Genomic DNA, 24,776 nt, shown 5'->3' with positions numbered 1-24,776 from the left:
CGCGCCACAGGGATGATTGAATTACTGCCAGTGTCGAATTTACCTGATAACGGATAAGTGGCAAGGGGTCATCTCTACTTATATCAAAGACTCAACTTTAGATGATTTCAATATGGGTAAGATTGGAACTCCACCTCGAGTTTTAGGCCATAGTATATTGTACCTGTGATTTTCCAAACCCTCAATTGAACTAAACATCATGCCAAACATTTGGCTGCTTAAAATAATATATAAAAAAGCGTAATGTTTCCACCTTCAACAAACGTTTTTGAGAATTTCTGAAGATAGCATCCACTGGCCCAACAAGACACCGCCCATTAAACAATGAGTGAATGAGTATAGTCTTACGTCGCTCTAAGCAATATTCCAGCATTATCGGGGGGGCGTGCACGCCACAAAATGTGCTTCACACATTGTACGCTATACTGAGTCCCAGAAATAAAGTAATCGTATTTGAAAATATATATCTAAAAAATATAAAATCAAATCCAAATGGAGTCCAGAGCAATGCTTAAGTTCAAGACTCGACTTATTAATTTAGACTTGCCAAACATTCTAGACGTTGGATTTATTTCTTAATTTATTATCTAGGGTCTGTATCTCCTGCTATCATGGCGCTGGATTGTATCTCCTGCTATCATGGCGCTGGATTGTATCTCCTGCTATCAAGGCGCTTGATTGTATCTCCTGCTATCAAGGCGCTGGATTGTATCTCCTGCTATCATGGCGCTGGATTGTATCTCCTGCTATCAAGGCGCTTGATTGTATCTCCTGCTATCAAGGCGCTGGATTGTATCTCCTGCTATCATGGCGCTGGATTGTATCTCCTGCTATCATGGCGCTGGATTGTATCTCCTGCTATCAAGGCGATGGATTGTATCTCCTGCTATCAAGGCGCTTGATTGTATCTCAGGCTATCAAGGCGCTTGATTGTATCTCAGGCTATCAAGGCGCTGGATTGTATCTCCTGCTATCATGGCGCTGGATTGTATCTCCTGCTATCAAGGCGATGGATTGTATCTCCTGCTATCAAGGCGCTTGATTGTATCTCAGGCTATCAAGGCGCTTGATTGTATATCAGGCTATCAAGGCGCTGGATTGTATCTCCTGCTATCTAGACGCCGGATTGTATCTCCTGCTATGAAGACGCTGGATTGTATCTCCTGCTATCAAGGCGCTGGATTGTATCTCCTGCTATCAAGGCGCTGGATTGTGTCTCCTGCTATCAAGGCGCTGGATTGTGTCTCCTGCTATCAAGGCGCCGGATTGTATCTCACGCTATCAAGGCGCTGGATTGTATCTCACACTGTTAAGACGCTGGATTGTATCTCACGCTATCAAGACGCCGGATTGTATCTCACGCTATCAAGGCGCTGGATTGTATATCCTGCTATCAAGGCGCCGGATTGTATCTCACGCTATCTAGACGCCGGATTGTATCTCCTGCTATCAAGACGCCGGATTGTATCTCCTGCTATCTAGACGCCGGATTGTATCTCACGCTATCAAGACACTGGATTGTATCTCACGCTATCTAGACGCCGGATTGTATCTCATTCTTATGTCCCATTAGTCCGGCACAATTCTGGTGAGATTTTTTTCCCCATCGATCAAAATTCGAAAACAACATCTATTTAACTGGCAACAAATATACTTTGAGGGACTGCTCTCGGGGGCACTGCCCATTTGGAAATTACATTTAACACCTGAACTAATTTTGTGTACCGATCGTGAACAAATCCCCCCCACCCCCGCCGCTCTTTCCCCCCGAGACCTGGCATTGTTTGCCGTTGTACGCTCTGAATCAACAACTTAGCTGCCTTGTGCGCAAGTATACCCGTGATGGGAAGCGCCTCTAGTTTGCGTCCCTGTTCACTTTCAAGAGCTTCACGGAAACGCTCGTGAAAGCCTTATGCTCAAAGGTCAGTTTATCTAATGTTTTACAACAACCAAATCTAATTTAGTGTTTTTACTACACCTAAACAACACTGTGTAAACAGTATTGCAACAAGTTAGGAGCTAGTCAGTCCCCAGTGTTTAGTCAACGCCGCGTTCACCTCCAACGTATTGTCGTTTAACAAAGGCAGTGCCCTTTCCCTACCAGCAGGTATTTGAACTTGTCGTTTAATTTCTTCTTCATATTTGATAAACCTCTCAGAGCTTTCAAACCTTTATTATGATACCTGCACAAGCAGTCTTCACCTCACAAAGCAACCTTTACACTACCAATATACAGATCGCACACTGGTTTGATGCATAAATGCTACTTGCGTGTCGACTACTTGACGTTCAGCAAAGGACGGCAGATGTGCTGTACATTCACTGGCCTTCGTGGACCCGTGTAAATGCTGCTAAGTATTATCCCTACGCCCCTCATATTGTTGTGCCTTTACGCATGATCGAACAGGGCTCAAGTCTTACACATGCTACTTTATTATTTTGACAGTCGTCTGGAATATAGTCTTTTTATCTTCTCGAGACAGACTCGGTTGAACAAAGGAGCAAATGTAATTGATGACACGGGTCATTGAACTTGGTCTCGAAATCTCCTAAAAAAAAGTCTTATTTCTAGCTGACTGTTACCATTGGTATAAGTTCGCTGCGTCAGAGTGTGGATATTTATTCAGCCCGATTACTAGATCATGCCTGTCTGGTTTTGTTAACAAAGAGTTGCTATTAATGAGGGCGTGCAGCTAATGGCTTAGTGTGAATCAGAACGAGGCTGATTGGAGTGTCAACGACACCAGAGGTCAGGGTTGCAGATGCTGTAGTTATTGTTCAATCTGGTCGAGGACATGTTCATGACACAAAGGCAATGTCATGCTACAGACTTGCCTGATTGTTGAGACATGACACGACACTGTGACGGTGGTGCTCAAAACATTCAGAAATTATAACTGAACACAAAGTGAAACAATTTTCAAACAATTCCGACTAAACAGCTTAACACAGCTTAACACAGCTAAACATGTTCACACATTGACACTAATTTGCTTTACACTTGCTTTCAATCTGAACTGTTTGCATGATGTATTAGGAGAGTGGCAATTAATACTATCAAATACATGTATAGCTTCATCCATTGTTCTGAGACCGCCTCCGTGGTCTTGTGGTAGAGCGTCCGCCCGGAGAGCCGGGGTTCGATCCCCGCCCGCGTCATACCAAAAAAAGCTGAAAGATGGTACTTGTTGTAACCCTGTCTGGCGCTCGGCATTAAGCTCGCTAAAACAAGAACTGGTCGGCTCGGAGTCAGTATACTGTGTCTGAGTGGGGTATTCACCCCATGGTATCTCAGTGACATAGTACTATTAATCGGCATCAGTCCGGACAAGTACAAGCAGCCACACGCACACGAACACGTGCCTGCACGTCGCTATATCAGTGCAATAATCTTGGACGCGACGTTAAACCCAATATCACCTCACCTCACCTCATCCTTTGTTCTATCACTAGCATAGATAAGAGATCTCAGTTTCAAACAAGCATTGCACAATCTATGCCTGTGTGTTTACATTGATTGAGCTCAGCCTTCCAGAATCAGGACACTATTCGTTTATGTGTCCTTCAATTGATATATGTTTTTTTCATGGTCTTCCAGAATTTGGTCACTATCCATGCATGTGTCGTCCAATTGATATAGGGGGCACGGGTGGCCCAGTCGTATAAGGCGCCGCGATTCGCTGTGCAGAGTTGCGTCCCTTAGGCACGCCAGAAACCTATGATTGTGGGTTCGAATCCCGGTTCGCCCCGATTATGTTTCTAGGTTTGTCAGCACCATACCCGTACTCGTGGGTTTCACCGAAGTTGTAAACGTCTGAGACCTGCATCACTTCGGGCTTTCCTCCCACATTAAGCTGACACGCCGTGATATAACTGGAATACTGTTAAAAGCGGCGTAAAACCCAACTCACTCACTCACTCACTCCAATTGATATATACATGTATTTTGTTCTTCCAGAATCTGGAGGGCGGTCGGGTGGCCTAGTGGTTAAAGCGTTCGCTCGTCACGCCGAAGACCTGGGTTCGATTCCCGACATGGGTGCAATGTGTGAAGCCCATTTCTGCTGTCACCCGCCGTGATATTGCTGGAATATTGCTAAAAGCGGCGTAAAACCATACTCACTCACTTCAGAATCTATACAATATCTAGTTAAGTGCCCTCCAAATGATATATACAATGTATTTTGATCATTCAGAATCTGGACACTATCCATGCATGTGTTTTATCATTGGTATATGTTTTTGTCTCGGTCTACAAAGACCATGACGTGATCATCACCATCATTCTTTCGCCATTATTTTTACAAGGTTTGTTATGACGTTAAACCTGCCATGTTCACGAGACAACGCAGGCGCTTTGTTCTTGTCTTTCAATTGCACATGTATGGATCAGAGCTCCAGATAACTTTTTGAGCAATTGAGTTTTTACTCTATGGTTTCGATTTAAATTGGGCTATTACATTTTTCATTGGGTAACTAATACTTTTTCACTCATCTATTCATCACTCTATTGCTTTTTTCCTGAAATAAGTGAACATTTTAAGATTAAAAAAAATGGAATAATGTTTTAGATGTATATAACTGTTATAAATATATAGGCTTGACTCGGAAAGTAAATTAGCTCGTAATTGTGTTTCGGAAATTAGCTCCTATGAAGACATGCTGAAAAAGCTTCTCTGGGTATTTACGCATGCTGTTTTTAAACATTTGAGATTTTCATTTAAAGCATGCGTTTCTGTACGCAAGTCACTTGAAAGTAATTGGGTATTGAATATTTTGGGGGTTTATTGTACACAAATATGCTGCTTATCTGTAGCTCTGTATGAATAGCCTATTAAAGCCATATTGTGTTGTATTGAACTTGGATATTGATGAAGTGTTATTTTAATCACTTGTCACTTATGTGAATATAACTATGTCATAACTAAATCCCGAAGGTCTTCAAGCATTTCTTAATACATTCCAAATGTACACGTTAACCTCTCGAGCTTTACGGCACTAGTTTCAAACTGGCGACTACGCTTCGAAACATATTTTGACGTATTCTCGATTAAAAAAATTAAAACTGGCCAAAACAACATTCTGGAGTGGCTTATAGATGGCCTAGATTGTATGGATATAATCACGAAAGCCGTAACTGTCGTTCGGAATACCCTATGTTAAATATTTCGAGGTTGCATGATTAGAAAACACATTCCGACTGTCACTTTCAGGATCTGGTAAGCGACGCTCTGATTGGTTGGATGAAAGGTCGTGCGGACGTGACCCGTAATGGGATGTCCTCAGATCTTTGTTTAGCCGTAGCGAGAACTAAGATCTGATATTAATGAGATTGATGAAAGTTTAGTTTTTGATAGGCATTTCGAATTTGGAAGAACATTAGGACATGACACTTTTTTATGGATAACAATTTCTGTATTCCTTGTATCAATGAAGAAATTGTTAATAAGAAGTGCCACGTTCCCATGATGACAGTGGGTACAGTTCTGTTCAACTTATGATGATATACAATTTGGAATAGGTGAACAACTGCAAGTTGATTCATGCTGTTTAAGAGGTGGTGGGTAGGAGTAAGTGAGTATGGTTTTACGCCGCTTGTAGCAATATTCCAATAATATCACGGCGGGGGACACCAGAAATAGGCTTCACACATTTTATCCATGTTGGGAATCGAACCCGGGTCTTCGGCGTGACGAGTGAATGCTTTAACCAGTAGGCTACATAACCCACCCAGAAGTGGTTTAAGCGTAAAACATTGCGACCCGTGAGAAGCCGACGAATCTTGTTTTAGTTAATGGAGTGAGTGAGTTGGGTTTAACGCCGCTTTGAACAGTATTCCGGTTATATCACGGCGTGTCTGCTTAATGTATGAGGAAAGCCCGAAGTGATGCAGGTCTCAGACGTTTACCACTTTACTATGATGCTGACAAACCTATAATCGTGGAGAACTAGGATTCGAACCCACTATCATAGGTTTCTGGCGTGTCCAAGGGAAGCAACTCTGCACAGCGATTTGCGGCGCCTTAGACGACTGGGCCACCCCTGACCCCTTTAGTCAATGAAAGAAATTCAGATTTTAAATCATTATGAATATGCAATCGGGTGTAAATTTAACTGTCTCTATTAAATTATCTCGGGATTCTTATTTGCATATTGATAACAAGTTTCATTTTATGTTTCAATTCAACAATCGTTAACGTGCGAATTACAAGAGGAATTTGCTTTGAGAAATCAAAATCACCATTTTTGGTTTCGCCATCCTTGAAGTCATGTCATCAACTGCAGTCAGTAATCAACGCTCTGTCAAATAAATGATAATGAAAAACGTCTTTATCTGATTTAAATACATGCTGTAAAAAACGAAACTATACGGCATGACGAGTAATTTGTTTCTGACATGGCAAATGAACGACATTAAACTGCAGGTTACTCCGTTCTGCCTCGTTAGTGCGGGGGGTAAGGTTGGGGGTCATGCGCATGCTGGTAGTCTGGGCGATCACTCCGCGGCGGAAGGACACGGGTGGTTGATGCCCCCATCACAAACTGAAGTCACAAGGGTGGTAGGGGTTGGGCAAGGAGATATTTGGCCATCGTTTCCACTTGACAGATAAGAGGACTTCTCGACTTCATAAAGGCAAGGTCGTATTCCTTTGTGTTCAAATGGACTTTATCATGTACAACACCCGTGGAGGATTTACAACGTTAACTCTGTATTTTCTTATAATGAGCTTCATTGAATATTCATGAGACATTAATCACACTGTTAGATTTCCTAACAGTCGCACAGCCGGGAACCTGAACATTAAGATGGCTGCATTTAGCTATGAAATCTGCTAATTCTTTTTAATAGGTTTGCGATAACAATATGGCGCAATAACTACTTTCTTCCGCGCAACGTGACATCTATCTCAGTGTGTGACTCGGCATTTTGTATGGGTTTACGTCTGCCACACACCGAAGCGTGAACGTCGCAAGGGGTCAACGCATGACGTTACCGACAACGACGTCACTCACGCGAAATAAACGGCAGTGTCATTAAGAGGTGGTACAGTTTTGTTCGCGTTAAGCTATGTACCATTTACCAGTCAATAAACGTTTTTTATCTCTCAAGTAATATTCATAGACATTTATAAATAAATTTGAAAACTATGGGATTATCGAACGGAACCTGAAGTACAGTTTAATCTATTCATTCCTTTTACCGTCAACGCCATAACGTCTTACGTTCAAACCATAATACATGTGTCTGCACTTCAAAAATCATTAAAAAACTTTACTCCTTTTTTAATGTATAACCATGCTGGCACATTGTTCTGTAATAGCCTCCCTGTCTGTTGGGGGTTTAATAACATATGGTAAACTTCTGGCTTGTCTCCAACTTTAGACTTCACGTGGGTACTTAAGAAAAAAAGCCCTCACCTTTCCTTACAGACCCTCTCCGGCATGATTCAACAGGTAATATATGGCATAGGGGGCCGAAGCAGGACCGAGGAGGAAGTAGTGCATCTGCGTCAAGATGCTGTTATTAGACAGCTCTTGCATGATTACAAACGCTCGCTGCATCTGCATGTTCGACTGCAGTCTATCATAGTGAGTAAGTGAGGATGGTTTTACGCCGCTTTTAGCAATATTCCAGCAATATCACGGTGATGGACACCAGGAATGGGCTTCACACATTGTACCCATGTTGGGAATCGAACCCGGGCCCAGTCGATCATAGATGTCGAGGTTGTAGCCGGTCTATCAGAGAGGTCGTGGTTGTAGCCGGTCCATCAGGGAGATCGTGGTTGCAGCCGGTCTATCAAGGGTGAGGAGGTTGTGGTTCCAATTCCAAAGTGGTCATTGGTCAACGACCGCCTCCGTTGTCTTGTGGTCTAGTATCCACCCGGAAAGCGGAAGGTCCAGGGTTCGATCCCCTGGCGCGTCGTACCAAAAGACGTTAAAAGATGGTACTTGTTGTTACCCTGTCTGGCGCTCGGCATTAAGCGGCTGAAACCTGGACTGGTCAGCTCGGAGTCTGTATACTGTGGCTGAATGTGGGGTATTCATATTAAACTGCGGCATGGTATCTCATTCGGCTATCACTATAAACTAGTACAAGCAGCCACACACACACACACACACACGTGCATGCACGTCGCTATATAAGTGCAATAATCTTGGACGCGACGTTAATTTCACCTCCTTGGTCAACACCATCCCCGTGCTTGAGTTTCGTCACATGGGGATTCCTTCCACATTAAGCTGCCGCAAGTGGTTTTAACATTGACACACTCAAAAAGTAAAATTAGGTTTAAAAGTAAAACTGATGACGAGGCAGGATTGAAAAATGATACATTATTTCTTTGTGACGATGCGTGTTCATGCCAAACTGTTTCCATTCGCAGTCTTTCCTAGTATCCCACACAACGCTGCTGTCTTTCTCCTTAAACTTTTCTCTTTCGTGACAACAATCTATTGTGGGCACAAAAAACATTTGGAAGGAATTGAAATAATTTCAAACATTTCAGTTTTCCTATTCGTCTTGCCTTTTTATCTAAAAAATACCCATGGGTATATGTTGAATCCAGTGTTCCTAGTGCCACCTCGGGACAGTGTGAAGGCAGACACGTCATACCCTCTGGCCCCCTCGAGTCTCGCGAGATCTCATTCACGAGAGCGAGAGTTGTAGTCTGGCTTCCAGCGGCATTGTTGCGTGTTTAAACGACAAAGCAAAAAATTAACCCTGAAAGTTACATTTCAACTCGAGATAGAAAAACAACACGATTGAGAGCTGGAGACGCGTGGCAAATATATTACAGCAAAGAAAGGCTGTTTTTGTATCATACTATGTCTGACGTTGTAAGTCTAGAACAGCAAACTTGGAAACACAATCAATGGCGTTCTACAAAGAAAAACCTCTTCATCTGGGTTGGGGTAGAGCACACATGCTTTCAGAAAGCCTATTTATTGTCTTACTGGTTGTTTTTGATGAAGTACTGTTGGCCTCACAGGTCTGAGAGCGGAGCGCCATTGTATTGGCTGATAATGACCTTATATGTAATCGCCGCCATGATGTCTTTATGATGCCAACGTCCTTTGATCTTGTTTTGAAACTTTTTTTAAATAGTCGGTCATATTTGGAAGCCAAACGCCTCCGCTTCAGCTATGGCTAATAACGAGTGAGTGAGTTTGGCATGTTTGGTTTGACGCCGTTTTGAATATTATTTCATTTAGATCAGGGCGTGTCAATTTCACTGTTGGGAGAAATGTATGTCGCGGCAGGGGACTCGACTAACGACCTTCAGACATTTTACACATGAAGGGAATCGTACCTGGGTAAGCTTGCTTGTTTTGTTGTTTGTTGTTTAACGACGCAAAATTCTAACTACATGACGGCGGTCTGTAAATAATCGAGTCTGGTCCAGACAATCTATCTACGCATTTGGAATACCATGACATGCGAGCCTGACCACCCGATCCCGTTAATCGCCTCTTACGACAAGCATAGTGGCCTTTTACAGCAAGCATGGGATGCTGAAGACCCGGTTATCCCGGGTTATCCCGGGTAAGCGGTTAGACATCGCTGTAGGTAATTGGCTAGCCCACTGCATCATTATCAAATGACCTCACATTAATATACAGCACCACGAATCTAGGATTTTGACACGTACTCAGTGATTTATAAACTCAGGTTACAGGTTTTCAACCTTCTTCAATAATTTACATGGGCAAATGAGTGAGTGCGCGATTTGTTCTTTATGCTGCAGTCAGTAATATGACAACTACAGTATATCAAATTGGCTTGTAAGTAATCGAGTCTAGGCCAGACAAAACAGTAGTTGATAGCATGAGCAACCAGCGATAACATAAGTCATGTGACATGATGCACCTACCTGATACACATTCTGTCGGGCATGCAGGTGCTACTGGGCAATTTGGCCGTGTTATCCGCATGAGGAAATCAGGTAGAGAATCTTTAAAGTGGGTGCTGTTCTTACCAGGAGTCCTCAAGTGGATATCATTAACGATTATCCCTATAAAGTGATTAAGAAAGTATGGGTTTACGCCGCATTTAGCAAAGCCCAAGCCATGTCACGACGGAAGACGCCGATAATCTTCTTTACAAAATGTAGCCATGTGTAGAAACGAACCCGGATCGTCGATGTGAGTAACCAACGCTTTAACCACTAGGCTAACTCGACGTCTTATACACCCTATACATGTCGAATTAGGCGCAGTATTCAAAGATGCAGTCATAACGGGAATTGCACTGGAATGTTCTCGAACACCGCGTCTAACATTTATAACTAAAGATATTTTCGGGAGTGATAATTATTGTCTTTGTTATCTTTTGCATTATTTTTTGTAAGCACAATATTTCCACATGATGTTATAGTTTTTAAATCACTCGCCTGTTTTTGTTTCTGTACATATTGTGTATTCATGTTTTCCAGCGTATTGTTTGTTTGTTTGTTTTTAAAAGGTTACCATGATACCATATGTGCAGTAGATCGCTAATATCTTTTTCATGTTCAATTCATGTTTAACCAACGATCGTTTATAAGCGATTTAGAAAAATACTGAAAATGTACAAATAGACTAGGCTTTATGACATTCTTACTTGTGCGATATCGTGAAGCGTCTTCAGCTGAAGAAGGCAAATATGGCAGTCATTAAGCATGTCATACCTCCTGTCAGAATGTAGTTTGACATCCAGCATGGCCTCGCGATGACCGGTCAAGATTGACACGTCGGAAGAAACAGCAACGAAAATGAATTATTAAAAGTTTATTCTCACGCCAAATGCATTTTAATAGCCCATTTCAGAATCCCGTGAGCAATGACAACGTTATCCAGCCCTTGACGCTGTCGGGGAGGTAGACTAACATTTAGTCTCTGAAATCTTATATTACACAATATCCTTCTTGACTCTAAAAATAAAAACAATTCTCTATGCTGATTTCAGAATAGAGCTAGCTTGAGATGGCTAGACTTGCTTTTGTATGCATTTCTAGATTATTATTTTTTCATAAAATAAATATATTCCACGGTCATGGTGCAGGACTATCGGGGAGGCTAAACACAAATATACATGCGCCGTGGAAAGGAAAGCGATCCGAAGTAGCAGGCACCCCTGCCGAACACCTTACCAAGCGTATCAAATGTCCATTGCGGCTTTCTTCACACTTGGAACAAAATGCCTGATATGTTTTGACAAGTTGCTTGTAACTCTAGACCCAGCGGATTAAGCTACCACTCGGGGCTTTTTTGTCGGGAGAATCTTTCTCAAATACGGTCTGCTGGTCTGTGCAACTTTTAACAGGATTAACCTGTCATCGGCATCCGCGGAAAATACGTCCCCACTCCCCTACGCTCCCGTCCCCGAGATACGGTTTCCTGTTGGGGTGGATCAGAGCATATATGATTTCTAAGACCCCGCTCCATTTCACAAATTAACACTCTTCATTTTACTTTTCACTAATTCTCTGCGCCGAGGGTTAGTAACCCAAGAGCGTGGAAAAACATATAAGCCCCCAAACTCATACCAGTGGAACTACTCCGCAGTCTCAGCTTTCACGTGTAGTATGTTTTGGCTGGGATTATGTAGGCATATTGATGATTAATGTACAACCACCAAATATTCAGCTGAAACGTCTACGTGAATATCATACGAGAAGGCTGAATGACCTATGAGCCGCTGCATTGGACAAAATGAACTTTCGTTATGGAATAAAGTAAATTAATGTTAACCTGTAACAAATTCCAAATAATATATCTGTTTGAACAATTTTCCAATGTGTTTGTCTTTTTATACGCAAATATTTGTCTTGATAGAATATAACATATGTATTGTACAGAACGCACTCACGGGGCAGGGATATGTGCAGGGAGGCTGAGATTCACAGATAAACGTCTGTTGACTGGTTTTCTGTTTTGAGTGCGCGGGATCCTGATTACGCCATTGATCTCAATACTTATTGCATATCTGTTATAACCCGAAGTCTGTATTTCAGTTTTAAACAGGAGTAAAGGAGCGAAAAAGTTCTAAGAGGATCTACTTATGTCGTGACTTGTTAATGCATTTCATTCTGCTCTTAACAACCAAGTCAAGTAGACATATATTGCATTATGGACCAGGGCATGTGATATGTTAACCAGTCACATGGAGCAATTTGTCATCACAGTAATTATATAATTCTGGCGTATGTTGGGGAGGAATTCCGCCAGGTGGAGCTGTAGCAGCGATGGGGGGGGGGGGGGGGGGGGGGGGGGGGGGAGGGGTCGCCGAGGCTGCTGAAGTTGACGCGCGTGTTTCAGGTAATGAAGCAAATTCCTTCCTCCCTGCACTCGCCTGGTATTCTACTTTCCTGATTGGGTGAGCGACAGAAGAGGCGAGACAACACCCCGTCCTGTCACAGCCACACCATAACTCAACGGGGCTGTCAAAACGTTGAAAGATAGGAAAGCGAGGCTGGATCTGAGCAGGGGGGTGACGGGCGTCCCGGTGATGGGGGTGGGGGGTGGGGGTCGGAAAGGAGCAGTTATGTATATGTCTTGGAAGGAGGAACTGAGGGATTGAGTTGGAAGAACATTTAGTTTCAGGAATAAAATTATTTTATTTAAAAATATAAATCTACAAAATGCAAAATCAAATCAAAGGAAGTCCCATGTGAACTATAACTAGAGTTGGAATTTTTGTTCATTTTCCAGGGCCTAGGAGATAGAAGAGGAAGGTGGTGTATAGCAATATACTGGGATGGAGTAGGGCGAATTGTGTACAGGGGATCTGTGTGGTTAGGGTGGGGATGTATGTGTTGGGATGTTAAGGGGCTGAGGAAGTGAGGGGGACGGGAATGGGGAGTATGAGCGTCGCGGGTGGGGTGGGCTGGGGTTAGGGATGTCTGTAGAAATAACTGGGGGGTTCATGGGCGGATACAGAGGGGGGGGGGGGGGGGGTGCGGGGGTGCACACCCCACCTCCCTTTTTATTTCGAAAAAAATCTTTATTTCTGTATAAATTACCACCAAAGACAATAAATAGATCTTAATTGTGCACCCCCCCCCTTTTCAAAAAAGCTGTATCCGCCCATGGGGGTTCTCCACCTGTATAGTCGGTGACAAGTGGACAGTAGCACATTCGGTCAGTATCCAGTCAAGAACAAGGGCGGTGGGGTAGCCTGGTGGTTAAAGCGTTCGCCGAAGCCCCGGGTTCGATTCCCCACGTAGGTACGATGTGTGGAGCCCATCTTCTGGTCTCCCCTGTGATATTGCTGGAATATTGCTAAAAGCGGCGTAAAACCATACTCACTCGGGAACAAATATAAAGGTTCTACTGACAAAAGACTGAGCCAAGCAGTCCCCCTAGCTCCCGTGTGTGAGATAGATGAGAGGAACACATGTACGCATTGTAAACGCACACCATTGTAGGCATTGTTCGTGTAACGAGAACGCACACAAGATGCTGCTGGATATGCACCGCGGTGAAATACGGTGGCAGTTGGTTTCCCTGTGTCCCGCAGGCGGCTGTACAACCAGTAGATCATCGACTACCTTACTGCCTTGACTAATCACTCACTAGTATTTGACTGCATGCCACGACTGCGTGTCGAACCATAAACACATGGAAAGGGTAATGCGGTAATGGGGGGAAGATGAACACTTTTAGCACTATAGGAGTATGTGGATGTACTTGTTCCTGGCATATTATCAGTCTCTTTCCTCCTACATGCATGCACGTGTGGCCGATGCTTCTTATCGCGCTCTTTCGTCCAATATGCATCCTCGTGTGGTCCAAAAGCGGTGGGGTAGCCCAGTGGTTAAAGCGTTCGCTCGTCACGCCGAAGCCCCGGGTTCGATTCCCGACATGGGTACAATGTGTGATGCCCGTTTCTGGTGTCCCCGCCGTGATATTGCTGGAATATTGCTAAAAGTGGTTTACTCACTCACTCACTCGTGTTGTCCAAGAACATTATACGGCAAGTACACAGGATTGTCGTCAAACGCACGTGCGTGTTCCCAGAGCACCAGTACCATATATGCATGCACGTGTAGACCTAACGGACCCACAATTTAATATTATGCATACCCCCCCCCCCCCCCCCCCCCACCACATAGCCGCCCCCCAACCCTCACACACACACACACACACACACACACACCCATCTCCCATCTCCCATCTCCCACACCGATACAATGAGTTCCTCTTTATCTATGCATGAACACATTTCCTACATTATCAAATATTATCGTCTCATATGCTTGAACGATGTACGTACGGTGGTCCTAGCACCATAGTACAGCAGTCCTCAACCGTCCTTCATACAGAATGTCCTAGTCATGCCGTCCTACATGTAGCATGTCCAAGCACAGGACAGGTCATGTCATCCTACACGTAGCATGTCCAAGCACAGAACAGGTCATGTCGTCCTACATATAGAATGTCCTAGCACAGAACAGGTCATGTCGTCCTACATATAGAATGTCCTAGCACAGAACAGGTCATGTCGTCCTACATATAGAATGTCCTAGCACAGAACAGGCCATGTCGTCCTACATATAGAACGTCCTAGCACAGGACAGGTCATGTCGTCCTACATGTAGCATGTCCTAGCACAGAACAGGTCATGTCGTCCTACATATAGAATGTTCTAGCACAGAGCAGGTCATGTCGTCCTACATATAGAACAGGTCATGTCGTCCTGTAGACTGTCCTAGCACAGAACAGGTCATGTCGTCCTACATGCATATACAACAGTACTGTAATGTACAGTGATGTACAGAGCCAAGTCTGCGTAGACAGGTAATACTGGTTGACGCTTTATACAACGTTTCCAAGAAAAATGCAGTGCGTCTTGCATTTTCCCTTCCACCATATGTGTCGGCATGCAAGGCTGCGGTAGATGGATGGATCGAAGGATAGAAGGAAGGATATATGGATGAATGAATGAGATATACGACGATTCCTTGATATTGCTTACAAACTCCACGTTTCTTTCGCTTTTTGCGCATGTGCCAGAATAACATTTCACGCTACATATATCAAGGTCATGTCGTCCTACATGTAGCATGTCCTAGCACAGAACAGGTCATGTCGTCCTACATATAGAATGTTCTAGCACAGGACAGGTCATGTCGTCCTACATATAGAATGTCCTGGCACAGAACAGGCCATGTCGCCCTACATATAGAATGTCCTAGCACAGGACAGGTCATGTCGTCCTACATACAGAATGTCCTAGCACAGAACAGGTCATGTCGTCCTACATATAGAATGTCCTAGCACAGAACAGGTCGTGTCGTCCTACATATAGAATGTTCTAGCACAGAACAGGTCAGGTCGTCCTACATATAGAATGTCCTAGCACAGAGCAGGTCATGTCGTCCTACATATAGAACAGGTCATGTCGTCCTGTAGACAGTCCTAGCACAGAACAGGTCATGTCGTCCTACATGCATATACAACAGTACTGTAATGTACAGTGATGTCAAGAGCCCAGTCTGCGTAGACAGGTAAGACTGGTTGACGCTTTATACAACGATTCCAAGAAAAATGCAGTGCGTCTTGCATTTTCCCTTCCACCATATGTGTCGGCATGCAAGGCTGCGGTAGATGGATGGATCGAAGGATAGAAGGAAGGATATATGGATGAATGAATGAGATATACGACGGTTCCTTGATATTGCTTACAAACTCCACGTTTCTTTCGCTTTTAGCGCATGTGCCAGAATAACATTTCACGCTACATATATCAAACAGATTTTACGTTAAATCAATGATTATCGTCCGAGTCGTGGAGAAAAATGAAGTAGATAATCTTGAAACTGTATACTAGGAAAGAGGAAACATTCCCACTTTTACTGAAAAAACAAACGCTCTTAACAAATTGCAAGCCATTTCTTCTCCACAACTCGTAACTTTAGACTATAGTGCTCTCGGGAGACGTGTAACACTAGAGACGCTGCGTGGAGCTTTTTCACTTTCCCGGGATTGTAGAAAATTGAAGACGTATGTTTTTATGAACGGCAGCTTCCGAATCTTTGAACTTTCACAGCCAGTAGTGCGACTTACGTACCTGTGGCAGACCGTGAAATTCGTTTTTAAACATTACTTTTTTCAGAGGCTTGCTTTCTAAATTACACTGGATAATTTATTATCTCACATATGTGTTGTTTTGTATTTGATGGTCCCGTATTCGGTATATCTTTCCATAATTCCTTGTGTCAAACGGTGAGTGTAAGTGAGTTGGGTTTAACGCCGCTTTTAACAGTATTCCAGTTAGATCGCGGCGTGTCAGCTTAATGTGGGAGGAAAGCCCGAAGCGATGCAGGTCACGGGTATGGTGCTGACAAACCTAGAAACATAATCGGGGCGAACCGGGATTCGAACCCACAACCATAGGTTTCTGGCGTGCCCAAGGGACGCAACTCCGCACAGCGAATCGCGGCGCCTCAGACGAGAGGGCCACCCGAGCCCCCTGTGTCAAACGGTGATCTGTGTAGATGTGTGTGGCGTAACATGCTAAAGCTGATATTCGATGGTGTATATTTACCATGTAAGGGAATTTGCTATTGGTTTTGAAAAGCGTCTCATGTATGACGAAACCCCTGATAGGTTGATGGTATTGTCTTATGACATATAACGGTGTACAACTAGGTTCTTTGCATAATTAAACTCCTTATATCCGGACAATACCCTGACCAATGACATTTTCCCAATTAACAAATGTTTGGATGAATGATTCTTGGATGCAATGCCTAATATTCACCCTTTTATCGTATATGGACCATAGCAGTAATTATCGACAGGATGGGTGTCCTGATAAACGGTGTCCTGATTAACAAGGGTTATGTTTGCTGGTACATGACAAAGAACTAATCGTGAACTATAAAGCTATGATTTCAGAATGCATGATATTTCCATTTCCCATCATGTTCGAGATAACAGGGTTCGGCTTTTTACGTTGGCTCCCATAGCAACATTTGGAAAAAATTAATAATTTCGAGTAACGAGTCCCACAGTTTGCGAACAATGAGATGCACACAGTTTTTGATACCATGATTGAAACAGCAAGCTGTCTTATATTGATGGCAACTGCTGTTGCCGCAGCTTGGGGTCTTTCTTCATGCTGCCGTGCATATCGCTGTCACAAGAATATGTTAGAGAGTTAAGTCAGGAGCATGTGTAGTCCACTGCAGAGTCTGCAGGTTGTGGCTGATGTAGCCGTGGCGCGGATTTTCTCATCATTCATATCCGTTTGTATGCTGACCTTGTCTTAAATGGGATATTTACCCATTATGTAGCTCTAAAGACTAACATCTAGTCTCGGAAATAAACATATTTTACAATTTTTGAATTATGATAAAAAATATTATAAAGGGAGCCAAGAGACTTTCTTCCTTTTCAGAAACTGAAACTGCAATAATCTAGACTTGCCAAATACCATAGGCTTGCGTTGGTTGTTTTGGTTTTTATATCAGGGTCTGTATTTCAGTAGCTCGAAGCAATCACGATTTCATTCGGTAGTGGAGTGAACGCATTACATTAACACTCCGTGACATTTTATTCATCCTTGGGTATCCAGAGTATTATATTATCATGGTCCAATATCAAAATAGAATCCAGTTATGATAATTGGAATAATCGAGAAGGCGTTTTACTGAAAGAAGTCGGAAACGTTAATCTGCAATTAGTCTAGTATTTAGTATTTGAAATGAAAAATAAATGATTAAAGTGTCTATTAATATGTAATGGAAGGAAGCCCTGGTGGTTCGTTTTACGGACCCCTGCATGTGAAGAGCCGGGTTAGAATTGATCTTCAGCAACCCATGCTTGTGGTAAGAGGTGACTAACGTTGGCCAGGCTCGCTGTTGTGGTTGATACATGCTCATGATATACATCCGTCATATAGAGTTCGGCGTTAAACAAAGATTTTCCCGGAATTGACGAAATCTAGACATGCCCAACTATACGACACGACGCCCACCCGTGATATTAGTCCAAGCATTTTTAGACCCGTGTAGATCTGTCTATATTTGTTCCTCAGAAACCCATGCATGTCGTAAGAGGCGGTTAAAGGGATCGGGTGGTCAGGCTCGCTAACTTGGTAGATGTATGTCATCATCCTATTGTGTAGATCGATGCCATGATGTCAATCACTGGATCGTCTGGTAAAGTCTCGATTTACAGACCGTCCTCATATAGCTGATATATTGCCGTGTGCGACGTTAAACAAAAAACAAAAAAACAAACAAAAAGATTTCATCTTCAGTATGACAAACTGCATTATTTCTGCAATATATTTATACATGTCCCGTTATTTATTCCCATCAATATATCTCGAGCATACATGTCCGACAGTCATGGGGGAGCTTCTCGCGGCTACGGTATCGCAGCGAGACTACCACGGTTCCTCTACGCCAGCACCGCTCTCACTACACCTGTGCCATGATGTGATCTGAAGTAGTCTATGTAGTATTGCGACCATGTCGGTGGAGGCTGTGGTATCGCTCACCCCGCCCCCAATGAGGCGAGACCAAAGCCGCTGCTACACCACTCGACTCCAACAAGAAGTCTACAAAGAAGAGGTGTGTGATGGTAATCTATGACTTGACACAACAGGAAGAAGCAAACTGGAGCCGGCAGGGGGCACGCATCACAGCCGCGCTCGCGAAAAACAATATACAAAAGGCAGGTTAGTCCTTGCAGGATGGAACTGAGAACGTTGCACACCCACGTTTAGGTGATTTCTGACGGGAGCTGTCGAATCGTTGGAAGAGGAATGAAATGTTTACATTACAAGAGGGGGACATTGTACAGTCATAAGAATTTTTGCAGAATTAAAAAAAACAATCACATGCATGAAGTCGTATTTTATCACTGTGAAATATAAATCTAGTCTCTGAAATATAAATATGTTACAGAAAAAACCAGTTAAGTTATTTTAAGAAGTGTAATAAACAAGGGAGCCCAGCGACTCTTCATGTTCAGAGTAAACTATTATAGACTTGCAAGGACTGTATTGAATATATTTGTTTCAGCCAACTATTATAGACTTTCATGGGCTGTATTGAATATATGTGTTTCAGCCAACTATAAAAGACTTGCAAGGGCTGTATTGAATATATTTGTTTAAGCCAACTATTATATTCAATACAGCCCATGCAAATCTATATTTGTTTCGGCTAACTATTATAGATTTGCATGGGCTGTATTGGGTATATTTGTTTCGGCTAACTATTATAGATTTGCATGGGCTGTATTGGGTATATTTGTTTCAGGTCAGTATGACAGACTAACTGTGAAATAAAAAAACATGAATGCATACATGTTATACGACCCGTGAAGATCCAGGGTAGAATAGGTCCTCAGCACCCATGCTTGTCGTAATGGCGACTGTGCTTGTCGTAAGAGGCGATTAACGGGATCGGGTGGTCAGGCTCGCTGCTGATGGTTGATGCAGGTCATCGTTTATTCGATGCTCATGATGTCAATCACTGGATTGTCTGGTCCAGACTCGATTATTTACAGACTGTCGTCATATAGCTGGAATATTGCTGAGTGCGGCTTTAAACAACAAACAAACAAGCATACATGTTATGCACTAATGTTCCAACTTTCCAAGACGATAGCGCTGACTAACCAAGAATGAAACTCATCGTATATCAGGGGATCATAGCATCCTGACACACCTAAGGAAAACAACTGTGACGGGAGCTAATCTGGTTAACTTAGACGACCGGGTTATCCGTGCACCTGTTTTCGATATGAACATATTAACAATAAGCGTGTGATAACAATGTCATTAAAATCAGATCTTAGTTCTCGTAGCGATACAGATTGCATGTGATAACTAATTGCTTTGTCAATTTGGAGTCCCCTAGCGATACAGATTGCATGTGATAACTAATTGCTTTGTCAATTTGGAGTCCCCGAAGAATGAATTATGTCCCAGCATAAAAATACATATAGGGACAGTTATCTTTTTGGAATATGCAGTTGGTATTAGTATATGTTGATGGAAATATTATATGTGTAGCTTAATATCGAAAAGTGCAAATTAAAAAAAAATGCTGCGCTGGCTTTGATGTTACATGCGATTTTACGTTTACGAGTAGATAGCTTTACGATTTTTTTATCGAGGAAGGCGAAACCACAATCTCATTAAAATCAAATTATTCACTGCGACAGGTATTTCAATACAAGAGCCAGCTTCGTGCATATGTCCCGGTATATGAAATAAAGTATATAATTCATGTGTGTTTGCTTGTGTGAGTGACACGGTAATGCGCTACTGTTATGATTCTGTTAACTTGATTCACATCAACGCGCAATATCCAGAACAAATATAGCAGCGTCTGTGAGTCTCGCGGGTAACCAAGAAGGATAACGTTGTTGTGCGAAATGTTTAAGATTAGATATTTTACGACCGCTTGGTTCACATTTTCCAGGCTGTATTTAACATAAATAAATGAACGGATATCGACTTAACGCAATAAGTGAGTTGGCTCAGTCTTACATCTAAAACCCCTGGGCTACGTATTGAAGTATTAAGGATAGCGGCATGTATCTTGTAAAACGTGTTGTTTCTAACCGTACACGTGGTTCTTGTGGAGCGTATTCAAAATGCCATAATCCATTTTTATTCTTAATATTGCGAAACAATATAGATGTACTAGATACCTCACTTTTAGATTATTTCTGGGAATTGTCATGACATGGAAACAAAATGTTGATTATCGTCCATTGCTATCTTACTTTATCATTGGAGATATCTTTAGCTTCGTTCACGATATCACTTATTTGAGAGTGATCTCCCTTCGAAAAACAGATAAACTGGTTCCACTGTTGATACGCGCTGCGAACTTGACGCTTTTACTAGTTTACGTAGCCAGGAGCCCAGTCAAAGCATCAAGCTCCTTCCCAACGCGTGACACGTTGGGCCCCGTCTCTTGATATCACAAGTTGATGATGCGCATAGAGAGCCGGGAACCAGTTTACGGGCTATCGCTGTGAGGAGCTTGGAAAAAGCATGGTGGACTTTTTGATAGTAGGTCGTCAAGATATTGATAATGTCTATCCAAGCATTGCCATAGGAAAGAATACTTTCTGAAAATATCAAACTTGCAGGAGCAAACATCTATGGCTGAGTTTAAGACCTCAATCTTATTTCCTCGCTACCCTTGAAACATAGACAATAATAATAAGTGTATGTTAAAGCGTAAAACATTTGACTTTGAGAGTTACAAGTGATACAAATGCTGCAGACGGGAAGTGTGGACGGGCCACTTGGTGTCTGTTATGCACAGTACGGATTTGAGACCGCCGAGAACATTTTTTTCGACGAGGACCCCATCGCGGCTCTGGGCTAATACTGAGATAGATCTACTTGTTCCATAACACAGAACAAAGTTAGGGAACCCGATTGTAAAGACCCACTTGCTGATATGCATGCATTGTTCTAGGACTGTTGGAGGAATGTTTGAATAACTATTTTCCAAAGTATCTATCTATACTGTACATTTCCTTTCATAATTTGATGTGATTTCAAAACCTAACATGTTCCCCATTCCCTAGATTTTGTAGATTTCCAGGAAAGTTCTTATGAAGTTAAGCAGTGTACCTCTGAATATTGTAGTTTGTAAGTTATGAACAAATTCTTAATGGATAGCCAATTGCCTCTTCAAACAAGGTGAGTCACAGTATGGCTGAAATATTGCCGATGTGATGTAAAACCTTAACTCACTCACTCAAACAAGGTGCATGTTGGGTGTGAAATTAATTATTATGAGCATAAGTGCATTATCACATCTACCCATGAAGATCTGAGTTAGAATAGGTCTTCAACAACCAATGCTTATCGTAAAAGGCGACTATGCTTGTTTTAACAGGCAACTTAATTTGGAATCCTAGAGAAATCCCTATATTCTTAAACACAATATTAAACCCCATTTCACCTCACCTCACTTATGGTGTTTCAGTAAACATGTCCAGCGCACTACAGCGGGTGTTGCAGCAGGCTGCTGTCCAGGCTGCAGTACCATCAGGGAGTCTTGCTTTCAGGTGGGTGGGACTATCACTTGACATAGGTATATATGCACATACTAACATAATCCCACATTCATGTACATTAATGATTATCCCCTGCCCCAACAAAGGTGGCAGAGGATATAGAAACAGGCTTTGTCCGTCTGTCACATTTCGTTTCCGGAGTAGAGAACTTCAAAGTTATTAGCGATATCTTTATGATACTTACTTCACACATTCACCATATAATGTAGATGTTCCCTTTGCTATTTATGATTCCTCTGAATTTTTTTTTATTTTATTTTATATAAGTTTTATAAATTTGTACTTAGTGCCTGAACTGAATGAAAGTAGTGGGTTTCATTTCCGGAGCAGAACTAGAAAATCATTTAAGAGATGTATCTAAGAAACTTGGTAAACACATTCACCATATAGTGTAGATGCATGTGCTACCTATGATTTCCCCAATTATTTTGTTTTTATATAAATTTTATAAATTTGGACTTGATTTGATTGGAAGCAATCTTAATTTTTTTACCTCAGTTCTGTTATGTGACTCTCTATGAAACTTTGTACAATATCAGTCTGAGGCTGTTATAGTGTCTTAACCATTTACCTTACTCTGGGGCGACTATGCTTGTTGTAAGAGGCGGCCAACGGGATCAGGTGGTCAGGATCGCTGACTTGGTTGATGCATGTCATCGTATCCCAATTGCATGGATCAATGCTCATGATGTCAGTCACTGGATTGTCTGGTCCAGACTCAATTATTTACAGACCGTCATCATATAACTGGAATATTGCTTAATGTGGCGTTAAACAAACAAAACCTTACTCGGGTAACTAGCCCGTAATTGGAGGGCTGCAACAATACCTGCCTGTATGACAATGCTCTACATTAACAGTTCATGAAAATGTCTGAATGAGTGAATTGTGCAGTGCTCAAGTATAGCCTTGATATACTGGAAGATGATTATAACCTTTGTTTATAATTACTGTTTTACTAAAGCAACGTTTTGTACAAAGTTTTATGGAGATGCTCTACAGTAGCTCTTGTATTCAACCTCTTCCACAAGCAGGTGGACAATCTGATAATTGACAATGTCACATTTGATTGCACATATCATTGTCTTTTATAGATGACTTCGTATTCTTGTTAGTTTTTCAAACTGTTCAAAGCATCTGTACATGAACTGTTGTTCAATTAGATAAACTAAGTATGAATGTTTTGTGAAACAATATGGTGTATGGTCATCGGGAAAGAAATAAGTCAACGCACATGATCTGTAGGTACTTGGAGACAAATATATTAAGGATCATATGTCCCCAGCAACCTATGGTTCTCATAAGAAGTAGCTACCCTGTTGGGACTCTAGGTTTAAATTAGTCCCGTGCAACCTATGCTGGTTGCTGGATTGGGTGGTCAGGCTTGGTGACTTGGCAGGGATAGAAATTAGCACAAGACAGCTAGAATGAGACAATTTCACTAATGTTAAAGCTATTCTAAGAGCTAGTAGAATTTCAAAAGTTTTGAAGGTGTTTCTACATGTTATCACTGTTCGTGCTAGTCGACTTTCTTGGTTAATCCCTGGTTTAATGGATGTCATTGTATCCAAAGGGGGCACGGGTGGCCCAGTCGTCGAAGGCGCTGCGATTCGCTGTGCAGAGTTGCGTCCCTTGGGCACGCCAGAAACCTATGGTTGTGGGTTCGAATCCTGGTTCACCCCGATTATGTTTCTAGGTTTGTCAGCACCGTGCTCGTGTGTTTCACCGAAGTGGTAAACGTCTGAGACCTGCATCACTTCGGGCTTTCCTCCCACATTAAGCTGACACGCCGTGATATAACTGCAATACTGTTAAAAGCGGCGTTAGACCCAACTCACTCACTCACTCACTGTATCCAAATTGCAAGGATCAATGCTTATGATACACCGCTTGTGATACACCAATTTATCTCATTTATATCAACATAGAAGCCACTTTATAAGGTTGATGCATCATATTTGTTAAGGTGCTGTGTGTGTGTGTTACAGCACTACGGCCTGTCTGCATGAGATCAGGAAGATGGCCCGGATGAGGGTAGTGGACAACAGCTCACTGGGGAAAGCTGCACTGGCCTCAGGAAAACCACCTCGCGTCATTCATGTGTACAACAAGAAGGAGGTTGCAACCATTGGAGACAAAGTTCTCCTGGCTATCAAAGGGCAGAAGAAACGTGCCTATGTTGTGGGCGTGAAACAGAAACAGAGAGCTAACGTTCCCCGATTTGACAGTAATAATGTTGTGCTGATAGAGGACAATGGTGCCCCCACTGGCACCAGGATAGCTGTACCAGTTCCCTCCGTGTTGCGGGGGAAATCAGGGGACTTTACGAAGATTCTCTCCATCGCTACTAGATTTGTTTAGATTTTCGTCAGTAATGATGATAGTGTAGCATGCAGAATGTATGTTGAGTGAATGATAAAAAAGATTGGTAAATCAAAACATTTTTTTGTTCTTTAATGTTTTATGAATTATTATTCCTCCTCAGCCCCATTTCATCAAGTGATTCTAACAATACATACATCGTCTACTTGGGTTTGTTTAGGGGTGTGGTGATGTAGCAAACTATCTATATATCACGTGTTGCAATTGTTTGCCTTACGATTGTACTATGTAGATACTAGATTGGAAATTTAAAAAGTTGATGGTATTGTCAATAGTATTCACCACAATCAAAAGTTGCAATTAGTTATATAAGTACACTCAAAGGCAAAAGTTCTTGTGTTGTG

At 42.3% G+C, this 24,776-nt stretch overlaps 1 protein-coding gene across 6 annotated transcripts in view; it reads left to right on the top strand.

Moving 5' to 3' along the window:
• LOC124118670 (39S ribosomal protein L14, mitochondrial-like) overlaps positions 1 to 24,489 on the top strand; it is a 56,082-nt gene extending 31,593 nt beyond the window's left edge. Inside the window, exons 1-3 of one of the 6 annotated variants that reach the window (XM_046480880.2) lie at positions 1,816 to 1,922; positions 21,960 to 22,041; positions 24,039 to 24,489. In XM_046480880.2, coding sequence (XP_046336836.1) covers positions 1,913 to 1,922; positions 21,960 to 22,041; positions 24,039 to 24,411 — 465 coding nt within the window. In that variant the 5' untranslated portion in view covers positions 1,816 to 1,912 and the 3' untranslated portion in view covers positions 24,412 to 24,489. Of the gene's footprint in view, positions 1 to 1,815; positions 1,923 to 20,874; positions 21,029 to 21,048; positions 21,188 to 21,209; positions 21,406 to 21,959; positions 22,042 to 24,038 lie in introns of those variants that run through there. The other 5 variants (XM_046480888.2, XM_046480898.2, XM_046480911.2 and 2 more) reach the window with 5 other exon arrangements.
• The last annotated feature ends 287 nt before the right edge of the window (positions 24,490 to 24,776 follow it).

The sequence above is a fragment of the Haliotis rufescens genome, unplaced genomic scaffold, assembly GCF_023055435.1.
Source record: "Haliotis rufescens isolate VD_foot unplaced genomic scaffold, xgHalRufe1.0.p SCAF_3, whole genome shotgun sequence".
NCBI lineage: Eukaryota > Metazoa > Mollusca > Gastropoda > Lepetellida > Haliotidae > Haliotis > Haliotis rufescens.
Note: the sequence above shows the minus strand (reverse complement) of the source record. Positions and strands in the feature narration are given on the sequence as shown.